Source organism: Corvus cornix, chromosome 2 (assembly GCF_000738735.6).
Source record: "Corvus cornix cornix isolate S_Up_H32 chromosome 2, ASM73873v5, whole genome shotgun sequence".
Taxonomy (NCBI): domain Eukaryota; kingdom Metazoa; phylum Chordata; class Aves; order Passeriformes; family Corvidae; genus Corvus; species Corvus cornix.
In genome coordinates, this window is record NC_046333.1 from 51,235,232 (window position 1) to 51,255,516 (window position 20,285).

The following is a 20,285-nucleotide window of genomic DNA, read 5'->3' on the forward strand; positions in this document are numbered from 1 at the left end:
TAAAATGAATTTACCATCAGGAAGAAAGAAGTGGTGAGGAGCTGGTTGTTTAAAATGTCACTTTGTTAATTTGAATGTGTTGGTAGCTGGTGTGCTGCACTAAAATTAGATTGTATAAATAAGCAACCCTGCTCTCCTCAAAAGAAAGAGGATTGAGAACATAATATAAAATACAGTTTAGCAAAACAGTGTATGTTTAAATTCTCTTTTAATAGATGCACTATAGAACGAGTGTCACACTAAAATCAGAAGTGACAGGCAGAGGGTTTCAGTGATGATACAAAAGCTGCTTTGAGTGTTTAGAATTTTATTGTTAAAATAAGTCTGTTATCTTCAGCCACACTTAGGATATGGTCTGAAAGGGCAAGTAGCCTTCAAGAAAGCCCCCCAAAATTGCAGTAAGTATTTTTATCAGCCTATCTTTTTTTCCTTTCTACCTCTAAAAGTGTACACTTAAGGAGTTACAGATAAAGCTTAGCATGGTGACTGTATCAGGGGACTGCCCGAGGAGGGCTTTAAATTTTACAGCTACATTGTCTTTCTGGCTGTAGTTAAGATAAAGATCTGATATAAAATCACTTTGGTCTGTAATGCTTCCCCTAAATGAAGTGAAGGTGTTAACCTACTTGATTTGATACACTTTACCCTAGCTTATAAAGCTGGGAGGAAGGTGAGGTAAACTTTAATTAAAAGTACAGCACAGATGCCTTCTAGCACTGTGCCCTGTACCTTGCTAGGACTGTACAGTAAGCAAAATAAAATGTACCTCGCAGTTGAGGCAGCAGGCTGGAGCCGTGTTCAGTGAAAGTAATTTAATTAGTGTTGATCATGACTCCAGATGATGGTGATTTGATAAGGAATAATTTAGTACTTAACAGCCTTTTACATGCACCAACTCCATGTGGGAAGGTAAAGCAAATTGCACAAAATGAATGTGCTGCTTTCACTTGTGCCTGTGCCAGTGAGCTGGAAAACTGCCTGTTAGCAGACGTTCAGGCTCTCAGCGCTGTGATGAAATACCCAGCCAGTTCTCCGCACAGGGCTGTAGTGTGGGAGTCTCTGTACTCCCGTTATTTAAAAATAAATAAGGGAAGTAATTTTTCATAACAGATTAACTCCAAGGAAGTAGCAAAGTAAAAATTAAAAAAAAAAAAATAGAGCAGCATGTGGCCTTTGTGCAAATATGTGATACTGGCTTTAAAAAAGAGTCCTGTTGCAGTTGTCTTTTAATTTTCTGATTCAAGTTAAAAAGATTTCCTACCTTTGCATCAGAGCCACCATCCCAGAGTTGTGGGGCCCATCATATGGGTTAAATGTGTGGCATGCATTATTTGACCGAGACATGCAAAAGAGAGTCAGCAGTAAAAGTTCACTAGCAACATCCTGAAACAAACTACTGGATATCGGTCTGTTTTGCAATTACTTTGGAAAGCTGACTGGGCTGCATTTTGCCATATTATTAAATTTGAGAATCTCTTTTCAAGAAGTCTATGTGGTCTTCTTTCTAGTCCAAGTTCGGACAGTTTTATTCAGGAAGAATTCTTTTCTTCGTGTGCTGTTCACATTTTCCATCTCTGTTTCCTAAGTTGCTGTGCTGTGCATATGCATTTGTATATGTTTTATTGTCTGCTTCTCCTTTCTAATCTTTCCACATAACTGACTATTATCCACCAAATATAATAGCTGAATAGCAGTTTTCTTCTAACTCTCGTGAGTTTTGTGAAAATACGTGGCAAAATAGGATAATGTTATGTTGCAGATGACTCAACTGAAAGGCAGTAGTAGAAGCTGTCATGTAACAGGATACAAGAGGATCTGTTTGTGAAAGAGTTCTGTGAACATTGCCCAACCATGGGAAAACCCGTGGCAAAAGTCTGGAATCCAGACCTTACTCACAGATGCCAGAGTTTAGTGGTTCTGATGCTCACTTCTTGGACAGCATTTCATGTATCTCCCCACTGAACACTGGTGTGTGTATCCAGATGCATTAGTATCAGAAAATATGTAGTCTACAACAAGTTGTCTTTCCCAAGTTCAGGTGCAAGGGAAGGGGCAAGATGCTACTTGATGGTATGTAATGATAGCCTGACTTTGTGCTGAGATTGCCTAACAGGAACTGCTGCATGTACATGGATTTTCACGGAGATACAAGTGTCTATGTCAGGCAGGAATGTGCTGTTCATACTATGGTGTTTTGGTGACAACATCAAAAATCAATGATAAAATTATCTCTGATTTCTAGGCATCTCAGAGTTAAAAAATGTATTTGCAACCTCATTTTATTTAAAACCTGACAGGTGTGTTTTCAAGCTCTTACATACCTGTCTTTTAGTCCTTTGTCCTCCTAACCACTTACTGAGGTTTGCCAACGTCAGGTGAACTTTAAATTTTCTTCTGCTTTAATTTTAGTTAAAGTTGGATATGAAATAAGGAAAGCTGTCTGGCGTAAACTAATTTGCTGGTTAACCTTGTCTTTACCTTTGGCCTTTTTCTTAACACAGACCAACTTGTGCTTCTAATTAATGCTGCATTTCTGTCACACGCCCTCTGGGGTTTTTTTTAGCTTTTAGAACGTATGATTTTTTTTTTTTTCAGTTTGTATCTATATCACAGTCACTATTGAGTTTGGTCAGGCCAGGATTTTATCATGTTTATTTTTAAGAAAAATTACTTAAGCCATTTCTTCTGCATTTTTTTTTAGATGTTACTTTTAATTAAAGGTGCATATAATCATACAGTTTCAAGAGTTTTGTTGCAAATTTTCAAGCATTCTGTGCGACAAAAAGATTACTGGTCATCTACTTGAGGCTGATATATCTGAAATTTGGTTTGGAGTCATTTGTGTGGCACTCTTTGAAGTGGACTACTGTTGCATTTATAGCTAAAAGCTACCTCACTGATATTACTTAGAAACATTTGGTGCCTGGGAAGTATTTTGCTTCTGACAACATTTACAGTAGTTAAGCCAAATATAAGTGGGCTGTTATTTTCCTCCTAATGAGATGGGATGCTGGCCATCATTCTATTAAACAATAGAAGAGATAATAGCCAATGTGAAGGATCTCTGGTGCCTATTTTTCAGTTGACACTCAAAGAAATATTTGAAATGTTTATTTCCTATATTGTTTTTATTATTACAATGGTTTAATTAATCATGTGTTTAATTAGCAGTGTCTAGCTTACTTGGGAAAGCTAATTGTTGATATTGTACTTGGGTTTTAATTGCATTTTCCTTCTCTTTCCAGTGGCTTTTCATGGTCTCCCTGTGAAAATCAAGAAGGAACCCCATAGCCCATGTTCGGAACTTGGCTCCGCTTGCAGTCAAGAGCAACCATTCAAGTTCAGTTATGGGGAAAAGTGCCTGTACAATGTCAGGTAAAGCAATCAGGAGCATCTTTGCAGTGAGAACTGCTGATTTAAATGAGGACTGACTAAAGAGTAATAAAACCATAACAGAGATCTTATAAAAGTTACCTCTTCAGCAGATAACAGACTGATGAGATAATGCATTTAGCTGATGAACACTGATGGATTTGTTTACAGTTGTATCAAACACTTACATAATCACTTTAAAGCAGTGTTTTTCATGAAAATGCACATCCTCCATTTCTCCTCCATGGGAGATAGCCAGAGTTTAAAAACCCAGGGTACAAGCGTGGAATAGAAGGAAGGAGTATCTTGTTTTCTGTGAGCTGTGTTGAAAGTACTTTCAAAATGCATTATGCACATTAGGAAAGAGAGATCTGTGTAACAGGCAAGAGATTGGCAGGTCTGAGCAACACATTAGGTATCTGACAAATTTTGCAGATGTTGTATGTGTATATTCATGGGTGATTACCTTTTAAAACCGTGTTTCGTTAGTCCCTGCATCTTTGGTACTTACTCAAAAGCAAGTTGTTTTCTTTTATAGGCATAGATAATAAAACTGTTATTTATTTGTGGGGGGTGGAGGGGCTTGGTACCTCTTCGTTCCTTATTGACTTTCTTTTGGTTGCATTTACGTGCCACTCCTTCTGTTAGTGTCAGCAGCAGCGAAGGATTTCTTATTGACGTTTCAGTCTATTTTAGAAACTTTCATCTAGCTTGTGAGTTTTGATTCTCATTAATGTATTACAAAAACTTAGCGCTTAAAGCATTATAACATTTAACTTTTTGGATATGAATAGGGGAAAAAAGAAAGGAAAAGACTGGTACCTTTGCCAGTCATAAGGAGTGATTTTGGTTTCAAAAATCAAATGAATCCATTGATGGGTTTTGATGGGTGCTAGGGGACCTGACATGGGAAAGTATGCAAGCTTGTGCTTACTATATTCCTGATGTCTGCATTTCTCTGGTTAGAAACAGGGATGATCAAAGTGTTCTCAAGTCCTTTCCTGATTTGAGACACCCTTGAAAATAGCATCTATGTATTTGTAGGACCAGCAGTTTATTTTTGAGAGAGAGGGGTAAAAAAAGCCTGTCGGGAGAGGCTGCTGACATCCTAGTATGGGCAGCTAAGCCAGCATACCATTGTTTTTCTGGGTCAGATCCCTTCCCTCTGGCTGTATTGTTTTACTGTCTCACTTTGTGGTTTGTGCAAAAGAAAAAGAGTCTTGACAGGCACTGTCAGCTCTTTGTGCTCTAGTCCAGGTGCTTCTACTTTTATGTATTTTGTATACCTCCTGTTAGAATGTGACTGTAAGACTGAGTCCTTTAAAAATACACTTCTGTGCCCCAAAGAAGAAAATGCTGTGCTGAATCGCTGGCCTCTAACATGACTTCTTCTGTGCTCTTCTTAGTGTAAAGTAGAGAATTCTTCTGCCCCAAACAGGTTAATAAGTTAACTATAATCAAATGCTTCTAAATGGGGTGCTTGTGGTGACTTTTTTCTGGATGTAGATGCTATGGTTTTGGTTTTTCTTCTTTCTTTGCAAAAATTAACCTGCCTTGCTTTTCCCTTGCCTTACTAATAGTGCCTATGATCAGAAACCACAAGTGGGAATGAGGCCCTCCAACCCTCCAACGCCATCCAGCACTCCTGTGTCACCGCTGCACCATGCCTCCCCAAACTCCGCTCAGACTCCTAAACCTGACCGGGTTTTCCCTACCCACCTCCCTCCATCCCAGTCCATTCAAGACAACAGCTTCCCTATGGATCACAGGTAAAACACAAAGCACGTGAAGGACCCATGCAGAAGGTGTTTCAGTTGTGGCTACAACTCTCTTATATAGGCTAGTACTGGCTTCCTGCCTGCAAGTATTCCCTTTTAGGCTGGGGGATCAAGGTGGAAACCAGCAAGGTTCATAGCGTTAGAAATGTGTGTGTTTATGAAAGGCTGGCACCCAGCTTGGTGCACTAGTGTAGGAGTTCGTATCAGCAGTGACAGAATTTCATTTACCTGCTGGTTCTGTCTCGTGAGGGTGATTACAGTATGCTGGATAATCTCATCTAGGCTCCTTTTCCCACGAAAGGTTGGACCTGATGGTCTTTCAAGGTCCCTTCCAACCTGGGCTGTTCTATAGTTCTGTGATTCACTTGAGGCTGGAAAGCCCTATGAGGTGATGAAGTCACTAGCAAGCATGTTCCTAACTATAAATATCTGGCCTCTTGCTAAGCAGTTCACCTATCTAAGTGGTAAGTGGCCATGTTACAGTGTTCCTGCCTCAGAATATTCTTTGGAAGAGTGGATCATTTTTCCAAGTCCTTTTGTAATATAGCATTTCAAAAAAAGACGCCAACAAAAACCGTGCTTGAATAACATTAGTCTGAGTAAAAGCCACAAGAGCTAGAGACTAGAATTAAAGCTTAAACTGTCCTTAAGTCACCCTGTTTTGTTTTGATATGTTAGAAATCCCCAGACAACTATCTTTCTTAGCTCAGTTTTGCAACAGATATGCTCAGTGGATTTCTCTGTTTTTTCAGTCCAAACACTTGTTTGTGGAATTCTATTTACCCTAACCTTTATTGCATGAACCTGTTTTTGTATGCTGAGTTGTGATTGCTCTTGAACACTTAAAATTCCAATGGTGTGTAAAGAGATATATGTTCAGAGACTTGTCTTACCTCTTAACCATTATCAAATTAAGAAAAGACCTGAAAAGAAAAACAGTTGTTAGGAGTGTGATTTGCATGCTTCTGCTCTAATAAGGGCTATTATCTCCAGGGATTTGCGCAGATCACTTCTGAAGGAGGTTGCTGAGGTTAATATTGCTGTTTTGTGCTGTGCTGAGATAGCTTTAAATACCACCACAAGCCCTTCTGGCAGTGAGGAAACACTGAATCGGCCCCTTCACCTGCCATAGTCCCTATCTCCTCCCCAGCTGTGGACTGTGGTCTAACCACAAAGGCCGCCAGTGAAGCCAGGCAGTGGTTTAGATTACAGGATGGTGGATAAATGTGTTTCTGTATATACAGCAAAGTCAAGCTATCAGGAGACTGAAACTGGCAGAAGCTAAATGGCTTATGTGCAGAGAACAGTAGTAAGATTTTTTCAGAGGAAAAAAATCTTTTGTTATAAAGCAACTTGCAAAGATAGCACTGAACCTGTATGTCAGCCCTAATCTGAGTATTTGTAGACATCTGCTTACACCTTAGTATAGTTTCTGTACCCATAACTCTTGCTCTGTGCAAGCTTTGTGGGCTTTTTACATGATTTCTGCTCCCTCCCTTCCCTGTCTTTGATATTCATGTTCTTCAGGGCATTTTTCACTAACACTTCCCTTCTATTATAGACCATCATGTGTTCTAGTGAAGTCCGAAATAGCTGACTCAAGCAAAAAAAAAAAAAAACAAACCCAAAACTCATTTTTCTCCTTTTTTAAAGAAAGGTGGAATTATAGTGGAAGATATTTTTTCTCCATTTTCTTATTTGTTTTGAATCTTCTGTATGAAGCAAACATATACTTCATATTTTTGTGATATTCAAATTTTCCTGATTTATAAGATGAGCTACTACTACAACACATGTATTCAGAAAATGTCATTTAAACAAATGACCTGCCTATATGAGTTTATATATGAATCTATAATTCAAGGCGCAATTTTTTGGAACACGCATTGGTGGCATAGGATAGCATTAGTATCTGGTATATACAGCCCATACATCTTCATACAGGCCATGAGTATATGAACGATAAGTGGTCCTAACAAGTACCAACAGGAAACAAATCCACTTGTATAAACAAATGGCTTGATTCCATACAAAGCTTCCAGTACAACAAGTATTATTAACTTCCTTTGAGGCTTTGTGAGTGAGCCTGTTTCTTATTTTATCTTCAAGTTGCAATTTTCTGATTCACTCCTTGACAGTTCTTAATGATAATTTCTGCTTCTTTTTTTGGCTAATGAAAAAAGGAAAAGAGGGAAATGAATGCAGTGCCAGTCAGCCTAACTGTTTCATAATACATTTGAGTTTCTAAGTTTATTTTCTGCAGGTGTAGGTGGAATTGCAAAACCCAATGTTACAGTGCAGTACTCTTTCTACTGCAAAAATTATAGTATTTACAGCAGCATTAGAACAATTCACTTTGTTTCCACTACTACATTGTAATAGTTTCTATCTTTGTAGTTTCCACAGTATTTATAATTAAGCTGTGATAGTAAATATTTGTCAGAACAAGTTACAGCAGTATTATGACAGATGGTAGTAGAGTTTAAATTGTTTCAGAAACATGTACTATCTATGTGATGATAGTCAAGGATTTTATTGCTTGTGCAATCAAACCCCTGCATTGTGCTTCACTCACACAGCTTTCTCCAGGAGAAAGTCTTTTGCTTGCATGAACCAAAGTTGGTTCAGATCCAAAGTACAGGAAACACAAGAATGATCAGGTCTTCATTTTTTTAGTGTGACAGTAAGAAGCTTCCAAAGAGAGGTACAAGTTGGGTTCTTTTGTTGGTTTTTTTTTGAGTTTTTTTACATGTGTTTTATTTATAGCAAGTGATAACAGGACTAGTAAGCAGTTTGTTGCAAGAACATTGCATCTGCCATTGATTAGCATGGGCACAATATTACTACTGTGGTGGTTACTACTGTGGTAATCTGCAGGAGGTAACAGGAAGACATCATGCAGTTCATCAGGGTCCAGTGGGAAAAGAGCATCCCTGTACTCTTCTGTATGCTTCTGAACCTGCAGATGTCCAAGTAATTACATTCAGGACTTTTATCTCAGGTAGATAGGTTTTATGGAAGAAAAAACAAGCATAGGTTCTTGAGAGCAGCATTGCATGTAAATTAAGTTAATTTAAAACCGAATTATCTTATTTTATGTCGACTAAAGAGCGTTTGGGAATAGCAAATGGCAGCATGGCTTGTACAGATTACAACTTTCATGTAGAAATGACTAAGGGGAAAGGTTAAGGCAGGAGAGTAATTAATTCTTGTAGCAAAAATTTGTACCCTCTCCTTTTACTGGGGTGCTGACATTCCCTTCCTGTTACAGTTGGAATGCAGTGCCATCCTTGCGAGTCGATCTCTCATGACACTACCCCTGAGAGGACAGAACAGTGGGCTTTTACCCTGGAATGTTTCCAAATGTTAGAGCAGACAATACTCTATTCAAAATGTGTTTATTGTGGTCAGAATGGTTTCCGTGTAACAGTAAGATGGGTAAGAGTGAATTAGAGTACGAGCAAGATGTTTCTAACACTTGTGAAAGAGCAGAGAATTCTACTTACACCTCCTTCATGTTACTGTGGTAGAATGTCAGTCTTTCTACTGTTTTGAAGCTGGTGCATTTCCTGTTTGCCTCTTCTGTTGAGAGAAGATATTGAAAGCAAAGAGGATGTGGTGGGGACAGGTCTTAGAGCTGGTATTAATAGGTGGGATTTTTGTTTCTTTGCTTGCTGCTGTTGTACAATGAAAGTGATCCTGATGGGAGCACTTGGCATGATCATAAGCAAAATGTTTGTTACTGAGAAAGTGATAACAGCCACTAATAATGGCTTGTGAAGATCTTTGGGAAATGGAACATAGCTCAAGTCCTTTACATGACCTCTCTAATCTGTGTTCTAGATTTCGCCGCCAGCTCTCTGAACCTTGCAATTCTTTCCCACCTTTGCCTGCAATGCCAAGGGAAGGACGTCCAATATATCAGCGCCAGATGTCTGAACCAAACATCCCTTTCCCGCCTCAAGGTTTTAAGCAGGAGTACCACGATCCAGTTTATGAACACAACGCTATGGTTGGCAGTGCAGCCAGTCAAAATTTCCCCCCTCCTCTGATGATTAAACAGGAACCTAGGGATTTTGCATATGATTCAGGTAGGTGAGATTCTCCTTTAGTTCTGCATAGCAAAGGGGTATATGAGTCCAAGACAGTGCTATTGATATTTTGAGCGTATGAATTGAAACTTGCTCTTTTGACACTTACATCTCACAAATTATGTCTGAGACAGCTTACAGAGTACTAAGATTGCTACATAATACATGTGACTCGTGCCACCATTGCTTGCTCTTTAAAGGGTTTCATTTTCTAGAATGAATTTTCTGGAATTTCTCTGTCCAGAAAGTGCACACATTAAAGAAGTTGAGGAAGAAAGTCATGGGTGCAAATCTGCTTTGTTAAGTGGGAAATTGTTCTGTACTATCTCATCTTTGACCTCTGAATTTGTGTGCTCCATTTTATGAGTTCTTCCATTTGTCTGCCGGAAATAGAGGACTCTTCCTCCTCTTGCTTGCATTACTTTAAATCAGGAGTAACTCCACTGAAGTGGGGTTTATACAGCTATAAAACTGATGAGGGAGAAGAATCGGCCAAACTGGTGTCAGCTTCTCAATTTGTGCATACTGCAGTGTTTTGTGGAGGTACATAATCTGAGATGCCAGGTTGCTGATGTAGAGAATACACTGTTGCTATTAATAATGTTTGTTATGGTTGTGCTTATGGGGCAACTGGAATGGAACCTTACTGCTTTACAGACGGTACAAAACAGAGGAGGTGGTGGCAGAGTCTGCTCTCAATAGCTTCTGATCAAAATAGAAAAGATAAGCAAGGATAGAAAAATAAATCAAGGGAATAACACTGTAAATGTTTGACACAATTGCAACATAACATTTATATTGTATTTGGGAAAAGAGAGAGTGAATTAGGAAGTCAAAAATGAAGTTTAGTAATGAGCACCAAGTAACAAGGCGAAGGAAACTACAAAGAAGAAATCTGGAAAGATGGTATGGAAAGAAGCTGAGTTTAAAACATGTGGAGTGCACTAGGTGGGGTTAAACAGTTGATTGGTATGGAGCCAAGAAAATGCAATCAAAATGTTTTTCAGTTTCAGTGTAAGTGATTTCTGCAGCTCCTCCTCAGTTTCTGCCTCAGCCCTATTTTGTGTGTGCCACGCTTTTGAAAGGAAGGGATTTCAGCATGTCCCAGCTATGCTTCTGGAGGAGGGTACACTGCTTTCATACACACCCATGCTGACTTGGGCAGGGGGAGTGGATGGCTCTGTCTGACTTCACTCTGACTCCCTCTTCTTCTTGGTGCTGCTGTACTCCCAGGGCTTTCCTTCTGGTTTAGTCTCTGGCTAGATGCTTTTGCAGTTTATTTTCCAAAGGCTACATGGCAGCTGAGTTGATGTGTCCTTTGAAATTTTAGCTCATGACAAGCTATCTTGCAATTTGATATAGTATAGAACTATTTTTTTATTTTCTTTCTGTAGCTAACTTAACACTGTCTATTTGGTGGGGTATTCTCTGGTATCCTTAATGTAAAGTGCTTGTTATAGAGTTGATCTCGATGTTAGAATGGGGGAATTTGGGAAGTAGAGCTGCTTTTTCCTTTATTACTCTTGACAAGCAAAGAACCAATCCTTAGGTAAATTTGAGTTAGCACTATATAGGAAGGGGACCAGGGTGAAATATTTCTCCAAGCTGAAATATAAGACAAGATGAAAATGGATTTGAATTACAAGGATCAGATCCAGAACTCAACCTATTCATTGATGAAGGTTCTGAGATCTGTGGCTTTGTGGAGTTGTGTATCTCTAGTCCTACAGAGCAGTATGGGAGAGACTGTGTAGTTCATGTGGCAGTGGATAATAAATGGGGGACTGCAGCTTCAGGCACTTCCAGTCCCTTGCAACCTTCACAAGCACCCTTTATTCATCCTGCTTAATTGAAGGTCAAAAAAAGGCCCTTTTGTAAATATGCTTCTTATTTGGCTTGGAAGTGGGATCTCCTTATTGCATACTGTTGCTTTAAATCTGGATTGGCTGCTAGCATTCATCTTTTTTTGGAATATTCTGTATGGAAAAAAGCAGGAAAGTTTATTCTGAAATGAAGATGTACAAACTTGTATCCAGTCCTGTCATGCCTATTTATTTTGTGCCAGAAAGAACAACATTCCACTTTATAATAATGATCTTCAAGCAAAGTTGTTGCTTCTTTTGTAGATGAATGATTAGTTTTTAAAAATGTAATAGCTGTGTAACCAGTGGTCATGAAAAATTAATCTGTTGGTATCAGGAAGTACTTTTATTGGCCTCAGAATCACTGCATTTAAGTTGACACATCTGTACACTCCATAAATTGCAGTCAACAACTGTGGTCTGTTGATATTTTGTCTTGTTACCATCTGTTCTCTAGAAACCATCATTTTCCATCCTTGCTAAGAGTACATTAAATAACCCCTTAGGAAACATAATGTATTTGTCACTGAATCATTGATTTCATTTTTCACCTATGGATGTTCAGGGAAGGAGGGATGCCAGAGTAAAAAGTCTTTTTTTTTCATTGTATTTTATGGCAGCTCAGATAAGTATATAGAAACATATTTAAAAAGTTCATTGTAATGCACTGAGATGTTCCTTTTGGGATGTTTTTGAAAGGGGCTCATAAAAGTTCATTGCTTTTGTGCACTATTCTTTCATACTTCGTGGGAAGCTGATGAATGAAAAGCATTATTATAGAATGATTACAACTCTATTAAAACATGACATTAATTATGACATGGGAAATGGCAGATCAATTAGTTGTAATTGTAATTGCAGGTATGCAATTTCTACTGCAGAATAGAGATAATGGAGATGTTTGAGATAATGGAAAAAGAAAAATGTCAACAGAGTAGAGGCTCTTCTTTATCCATCCACACTTCTAGAAGTCACAGTGCATCATATATGTTCGATCAGATATTTTCTGCCATGCACCTTTTTTTGTTCATGGCTGACAGATGTATTTAGTACTTGATAGTAAATCTACCAACTTTAGTCACAGAAGTGCAGCCAGGGGCATACAGAGCTTTGAGATTTTGCATAATTAATGCATATACTTCAAAAGGCTTCCTAAGACCATTGTTTACAAGGCCTAATAGTGGGCATTCCTGTACAGTTAGCACTTCTAGAATTCAGTAAAGTATTCAAGTACTTCCAACAAAAAGGCCAAACTTGATATAGCTTGTCTCTTCTGGGCTTTATTTTTGAGCAGGATCTTCACAGGCTTAACCTTCCTACATGATGTAGTGTATTTGCAGATATACTAAGGTATGACTCTAATTGTATCTAGTGTGTATCAATTAATACTACAAATCAAGTTTTTAAATGACAAATTATTAAGTTTAAACTCATATTTGGTTTTGCCCAATTGAAATAGTTATTTCGGTTGAGAAATTTTTGTGATCATGTCTTTGGAAACTGAAATTTGTCACACAATAGTAATGGAGATAAACAGAGGAGGAATTGTTGCTTGCATATACTTCTTACTGATTGCCAGGAATTTTTCTGTTGAAATTCAGATGGATTCAGTATTTCCTGAATGTGTTAGATGCATTAGCAGGGCTATTCTCACAGTTTCATTTCAGGGTTGCCTCACAATTAATACGCTTGAACGGACATTAGAAAATTTGGATTCTCTCCCTGTCACTTCTGAGACACTAGTCACATCACTTCAAGAATGAACTCTCCAGACAGAATTATTAGCCTCCATGTCTTGCTTTCTGAATTGCTCATCCCTTTAATTCCTGAAGCCTCACAAGCAAATACCTTGTGTTTGCATGTGAGAGTGGATGGGGAGCTGCCCTTCTGTTGAGAGAAATGAGCGGAGGCCGAGAGACAGACATATAAACCTGTTTGTTTTGGATACCCAGTTAGAACTGTGTGATTTTTAGAAGAACATTAAGTACTGCATATGTTCCAATCATAACTCCTAGGGACTTTCTTCATATTTCTAGATGAAGAAGTACAGGAACACAAGATTAGGGTCTCAGTGTAGGCAGTATAAAAATATATAATACGAAAAATCTGGAAGAAGCAATGCGGCTACTTTGGAAGACCTTGTTGGAGCTGGAATGGGCTTTACTAGGGCCTAAAGTTGACCATTCAGCTGTATTATCTTTTCTTATCTTGAAAACTTCTGTCTCGTTACATAAACAACTTCCAGCCCCTGTAACAAATGAAGCAGGGGCTCCACCTGCTAAGCTGTTTGCAGCATGGCTCTTCCTCCCACAAATAGTTTTGACCTGTGCACTCAAGACAAGAGTGCCGAAGCAAAAGGCTGTATCATATTTGCAGCAAATGATTTGTATAAAGTTCATGCAGGAAGTTGTTAATTGCAACACTTATTAACCTCCTAAGTTTGCTCTTACAGGTATAGAATGTTGTTAGCATTCTGCCAGCCAGGTTATAAATGTATTTACCTAATGATGGGAAACAGAATAGAATGCAAGAGTCCTCTCAAACAGCTGTTGAGGTGTTTCTTGAAAAGGAAGTCAGTGGGTATTAATGTGGAAAAAGACCCCTAGTAGTGCATCCTTCCCTAGGCATCAACCGACATATTCTTAAATTTGGGAGTCAGCAGAATAGGATAAGAGAAAGTGTTGAATTGAAATTTCAAGGGGAATAAAATTTTTTTTTCACATTATATGTATTTGTAGGTTGCTTCCCCTACCCCCCCATTTCTTTTTTAAACAATTGGTTATTTTGTTACACTTCTGAAGGCAAAGTTTAGATATTTGGAGATGCTAGTGTAAAGAGAAAAAGTCAGTCAGAGGCAGTGCTGGTTTGCTTTTTCCAGGATATGCTCTGGTGCATTGACCAGTGCAGCATTTAAAGTGACATAACTGATGGTGCTTCTACTACTGTTTTTGATTATATTGGCTAATTTTTGTACAGTGTTCTGAAAACATGAAGTTCTGTGTGAGTGCTAAGTATTATTACTGCTATTTTTCCCTGGAAGATTATTTCACAGACAAATAGACTTCACAGTTAAGAAATATTTCTTGATCATAAGCCTAAATTTTCTCTTTGACCAGTTCCATTCCCTTGCTCATAGCTACACCTCTTTGTAAACAATTTCTTGGTATTAATGTACCACCTCTTAATCACTGTAGATGGATTGCGTATATGCTCTGTCAGTGTGACTCGTTGAGATCTTACATCTTGCTTCAAAAATCTTCCAGCTGCTTAATCTTTTCCTCAAATTCTCTCTAAGTTTCCTTTTTTTTCTCTTTTTTTCTTCTCTTTTTTTATCAGGCTGCAAATACTCGCAGTATTTTTGAACACAGTCTTGTAAAACACTCGGTGAAACAGAACTGACTCCATTCTTTTCCTGGATATGGTGCTTCAGTACACACTTCTCAAAACTGTGTCTCCTTATGACCTTAAAGAAATTCTTATACACAGAAGTACAATTGTTCTCAATGAAAATCCAGATGGCATATAGGCAGGAGCAGAGAAGGGATGAGGTTTTGCTCTTGAGTTACGAGGTTTGAGAAATCTCCCCTCCTCTATTTTGGTTTTGCAGTTTTCCCTGTCATTTAAAATATTTCATCCTTGTATTTTGGGAACTTGTCTTTGCTGTGTTGCTTCAGTGAATGAGTATGGATTTTGTTCAGTAGTTAAGCTGCGCTGGACTTTGTACTTGCTCTTAAAACACAAATCTGCTGCTGGACCCTATGACAGCAGAAAATAAGAGATCCGACAGGGAAACTTGAGAAACCTGAACTTCAGAAGATTGCTGTGAAAGGCAGAAATTTAACTTTTCACTTGCTTTCAATCTAGCTGATTCCTTCTATTCACAATTTCTGTCTGAAATAAATCTGTAGTTAGAATTCAGTTTGTAATGTTTGTGAACAAAGGAAAACCTGAATACCAAGTCAATGTGAGTATATAGGCAGGAGATCATACATGTATTTTTGTTTTCAAAGCAGACAATACGATCTGAAAAATTGTCCTGCAATTCCTGTTTTTCAAAGAAATGGATAAATATCCTGTAAATCTACAGTTACAGTAAGTGGCACTGGCTAATGATTTGATTTGAGGATTGAGAGCGCAGTCTGGATTTACTCTTTGTGCATTAAGGCAGGTCAAATGGACACAGGCTGCATTTTAAATCAGTAATGGAAGGCTGAAGCCTGCCTTAAACCAATCACATCAGCCTTGTCCAAGACCAATTGATCCCGAGAGACTGAGCCCTGTGAGCATAGCTTTTATATGAATGGACTCTGTGCAGCCTGAAGTTTCATTCATAAAATGGATGCTGAAGGGAAAAAAAAAAAAAAAAAAGCCAACCCACACACGCCAAACCCTGGAATGTCCATTTATGCGGAGCTGAAGGGTGTAGTGTTCCCTCAGCTGCTGCTTTTGCCAGTTGCCTTAAAGTAATGATTAATGCTGCTTGGCCCTGCCTGCCTGCAACCTGACACCATTTATGGCCTTGGTGTGTTTCTAATGTATAGTGAATGAGAAGGCTACATTCTCAAATCAGAAACATAAACAGGAACTGGTTGGTCTGAATTCCATTCAAATATGTCACTTCAGCCGTGCAGTGTTTGTCCAACTTCGATTTTACAGGCAGGGGATGGGGCGGGGGAGAAAAAGCAACACAGACATTTTTGCAGTAAGATTACCAACAAAAGGAGAGAGGGAGAGAGAAAATACTGCTGTCTTTTGTTGAATTCAAAGGACAGCAGTGTTTAAGGTACATTTTACAGTTACTGAGGTTAATAAAAGCAAACACATGATTTTAAAGTATGCTCAAAAGATCAACTCCATGTGGAATTTCAATTCAGAGCTGAATGTATGAGCCTTTGTTTTCCTGTTCTGCTGTACAAAAAGTTACACATCTCCTAGACAGGCTGTTGACATCTGGTCTCACAAAATGCATTAGATGTTGTCATAGATCTAAAAACCAAAGTTGTGGAAAGGAAGCTGTTTGCTTAAGGTTTTTTCTGTATGTGTGTAGTATTTCCACTTAGACGTGAGCCGGTGGGGCCAAACCTAATTCTCTGACAAGTTTTTGTGAAGTGATATGTAAGAAACTAAACTTTAAAAATTTTAATTAGCTATTTTTTAGAAGGAAGTCTATGTGTATCTATGAGTGCACATACTTGTAAGTTTGGTTTTTTTCCTAGATTGCTGGTGCAAAGGCTGGTGACAGAGAAAATGAATAAAACCTTCCATTCTGAATGTTTCTAAGTTGCATAATGATTTGGGAAAAGATTGCTTAATTTTTACATTGATTTTTAGAGAAGTTGTCTGTTTTCACCCATGTAATTTCAGGGCACCTACATTTTTCATGCTGAATCTCTGACTGAAAAAATAATGCTGACTTTTTTATTGCCAGGACTTTACCAATTTGTAAGACTCTGCTCATTACATAGCTTATGAGGGGATAATGCTTTTAAAGGTGGTTGAACTAAAACTTGATCCACCAGCATTTGAGTGGTAAAATATGCTCAAGGAATTCCTGTATAAGGAGATTGTAATTAGTTCCAGTATTTCTACCTGAATGTTTTCTTTTGGGGAGATGTGAGTTTTAATCTAAATGCAGGTTTAAATATCCAAAAGAAGAATTTGTTAACTTCTCCCTGCAAAGCACAAATCATGCATTTTTCTTAGTGATGCCTGGTGCTACCTTGGTGACGTGTTGCGATCTCATTTGAGGAACTCCTTTGTTACCTAAAAAGGTCCCGTTTTCTGGTGATTTCATTGTTGTCTTCACCCTTGAGCTGGTCAGAACTTTTCAATGGTGTGGTAAACAGCTGCTTTCCACCAGGAGGCTGAATATGTTTCAGTGGTGGATGAAGTGCTCCTTTGTAAACAGTTTGTCAGTGCTCTTGGAAATCCACGAACAGAAAAGTTATTTGCAGTGGGATTGTGATGTTTTAAGTTTAATGCCAAAAGTATGATGTGTTCTAGTTTGAACATTTTATTTTTAAAGGCTACTTTTTTTCTCTGCACTTGGTAAAAATCTGTCCCAGTACACCTACCACCTGCTCATGTAGCAGAGAAGTGCTTGTACTGTGCAAGAGAAGCTCTGTAAGGCACTGAAGGGATGGCTGGTGTGTTCGCAGTGTGTGTAGCACAGGGGCAGGCTGGCACATGGGAGTGACACCTGGGAGCCAGGTTTGTCCCGGCTACCTGAGGGGCTTGTGCATGCCCTTCTATACCCAGTAACACAAGGAGAGAAGCTGCATGTGCTGCATTTCTTGTCTATGGGAAGACAAGTGGCACATTTAAGTCTAGCTGTATAGACACATGAAATCTGAATTGCTGAAATAGGGACCAAAATTCGCATAATTACTTTTCAGACCAAAAGGAAAATTTAGAAGGATGTGATATAAGTGAAATTGCAGGATTGCCAGTGAAGTCCCTTCAAAGTTTTGGGGAACAGCTCCTTTCGGAACAGTTCCTTATGGAAACTACTTCTAATATAACTTACTTGGTAATAAGGTATAAGTGCTAAAAGTGGGCAGGAAAACTGTAAGGAGGTTCCAGCCTTACTGTCATCACTTTGTTTTAAACCTGTAGGGAAGTAGGCAGGTTTCACTATGAGTTGAGGTGTTTGGTGAATTTCAGTGACTTGTTAACAGGCTCCCTGACTAAGGCAGCTGCCCACCAGTGCACCACAGTGTTCACCTGAGCAGCCACATGGAGGGTGAGGCCAGGCAGGCAGTCCCCTTCTTCTCCCACCCTGTTTCAGATGGCACATGCCTTCTAAGCCTCCACCTCCATGTCTCTCCCTCTGCACATGCACATGTACAATCCAATACCTTTATATCACACTCACAAGCACATGGGGCATGCCCTGGGCCTCCAGATCTTCGGCTGATGTTGATAAAGTGAACTGAAAAGTAATTCAGAGTTAGAGTGTAACATAACAACCTGTCCTTTAGTTAGGGAGGCTGTGTAAGGTCGAAACAGAAACGGCTGAAGAATAAATCCTGGTTCAGATTTCCAGTTCTTGCTTTGCTCTGCTTCATTCAGAAGAAGACAGTCAGTCACTTCATCCCATAGAATGCAGTCAGTCATTTCATCCTTTGCCTGTGGAAGCTCCATCTTCCCTGTGTCTGTTCTGGCTAGTGACACAGGCTGAAATTCTGGTTTTTTCTCTGCAGGGTGAGAGTGTGGGAATGAAATCTCATCCTTATCTCTGAAAAACAATCAGAAAAGATTATTTAAGGATTCTTTACCTGCTCTGAGTTACACAGAGCTGAGACTACCTAACCCCTTAATTTCTGACATGATAATTAAAATGAACTACCTTACCAAGGGACCACTCAACTGTCTTACCCGATAATGAAACTTAGAACCTGTGCCTGCTAAATTCAATAGCAGGTTTTTCTTGTCCTGAGAAAGTCTGTTTGGGCTTTTTCTGCTTGGATGTATTTCGATGAAGGCATAGCAGATCTTATTTCCATTATTTTTCTCTGTGACGGTCCCAGATGAGAAGGCATTTTTGCAGTGTCTAGATTACATGTAATTTTTAAAACAGCACCTATTGGGAAAAGAATGGTTTCATGGTCTATGTTATAAGACCATATTCATTGTTTTAAGATGACTGCTATGTTTCTGTTAATAAGAAGAGCAATGAAGAATGACCCCTAAGTATTCTAAACTGATAATAAAAGATAAGCAATTTTATTACATTTCCACATTTTTAGCTAGTTTGTTTGGGGCTTTTTTAAAGGGGTTCTGCTGCACTTGAGCTGATTTAACCTTAAAATGTGAATTACTTCATTAATAGTCTGAAATAAGCTTGTGGTGTGTCTAAATCCACATTTTTCTTCAAAGACTAAAACTTGCAAAAAGGTGATAAATCAGTCGCCTTAAGCACTTGGATCTTGCCCTGGAAGTATTTCATGCCTGCTTCTGTCTTACTTGTTGTCTTGAAACAATGGTTTAAGGAGAAGAAAACATGTAATTGCTCTGTAATTTCTACACTAAAATGTTTTCTTTTGAAGTAGCTCCACTTAGCCTGTAAAAATACTTCTGGGTCTTAGTCAAGCATTTAGTACAATTTAAAACTGCAATACTAAATTTCATTGGTTGGACTTTTTATTAGATAAGGTAGAAATGAAAGCAGCAGGCAATTTAATTAGCAGTAATTTTTCTGGGCAAGTCATTACTTTGATGAACTTCAGAGCAATGTTTATGGCTCCTAATTAACCATGTTAGTCATTTGATTGAATAATCACTTTGGAAATGTTTCTACAATTTGATTAGAGTCTGACCCACTCTGATAGTCATAAATTAACTGATAGCACTTTAGGATAACAAGACTCTAGTTACTTTACGAGAAATAAACTCTTCCTTGCTGTATTTTTTTGGTCCTCTGTGGACTGTTTAAGCACAAGCTAACCAGAAAATTAAGTAATGTTGGTACAAACAATGCTTGCCTTAAAAAGACTCCAAATGTTAATTATAATTGATTTAGGAGCATGGGAGATGAAACCCCGAATTGGCTAAGAAGACAACTTTGTGGATGCATGCATAATTCTTTATTCAGTATACTCTGCTCTATCACTTTGCAAGAGTGCAGTTCATGAGTCAAAAAGGGCTTTGCTGCCAATACTAGAGAATTTTTACCTAAAATAGAATATAGCATCTGTTTCAGTTCTACAACTTCCTCTTTTTTTACGTAGATTTTTCCATTCTCCTTAGAATTCAATCTATGTGGTAACATGAATGATTCCTTGCAGGTGAAGCACTGCTTGTAGCCTTGACTTCTAGTCTGCAGAGCTATACTTGACTTGGGTGATCAGTGAGTCACTGATCCCTGTGGTTGCTCAGAATAGCTGCCAGAGACATTAGAGATTCTCTAGGCCTGAGGAGGCAGGCACCGCGAGTTTCATTGAGAGAGGAGGTAATGAAGAGTTTGGCACAGATGTGCAAGAGGGACCATGGACTGTTAGAGGAAACATTATTACTGCCCTGTGTTTCACTTGTTTGTGAAGTCAGTGTAAAACCTCATTTTCTTATCCTGCCAAATCTTTGATACTCATCACTAGTCAGTGAACAGTGAAATTTGGAATCACAGTCTGAAAGAGTCTGTAGGCAGTGCTGGAAAAATAATGTCTGCTCTTTCGACCTCTGTT

General features: G+C 38.6%; 1 protein-coding gene and 1 long non-coding RNA gene across 15 annotated transcripts in view; one reads left to right on the top strand and one right to left on the bottom strand.

Annotated features, from left to right (window-relative positions):
- ETV1 (ETS variant transcription factor 1) overlaps positions 1-20,285 on the top strand; it is a 66,235-nt gene that overhangs the window by 30,266 nt on the left and 15,684 nt on the right. For all 6 annotated transcript variants that reach the window (XM_010399097.4, XM_039571565.1, XM_010399098.4 and 3 more), the window contains 3 exons: positions 3,246-3,375; positions 4,953-5,141; positions 8,994-9,241. In XM_010399097.4, the coding sequence (XP_010397399.2) occupies positions 3,246-3,375; positions 4,953-5,141; positions 8,994-9,241 (567 nt within the window). The remainder of the gene's footprint in view (positions 1-3,245; positions 3,376-4,952; positions 5,142-8,993; positions 9,242-20,285) is intronic.
- LOC109144527 overlaps positions 11,088-20,285 on the bottom strand; it is a 271,701-nt gene continuing 262,503 nt past the window's right edge. For all 9 annotated transcript variants that reach the window (XR_005604588.1, XR_005604587.1, XR_005604591.1 and 6 more), the window contains one exon: positions 11,088-18,340. This is a non-coding gene — a long non-coding RNA (uncharacterized LOC109144527). The remainder of the gene's footprint in view (positions 18,341-20,285) is intronic.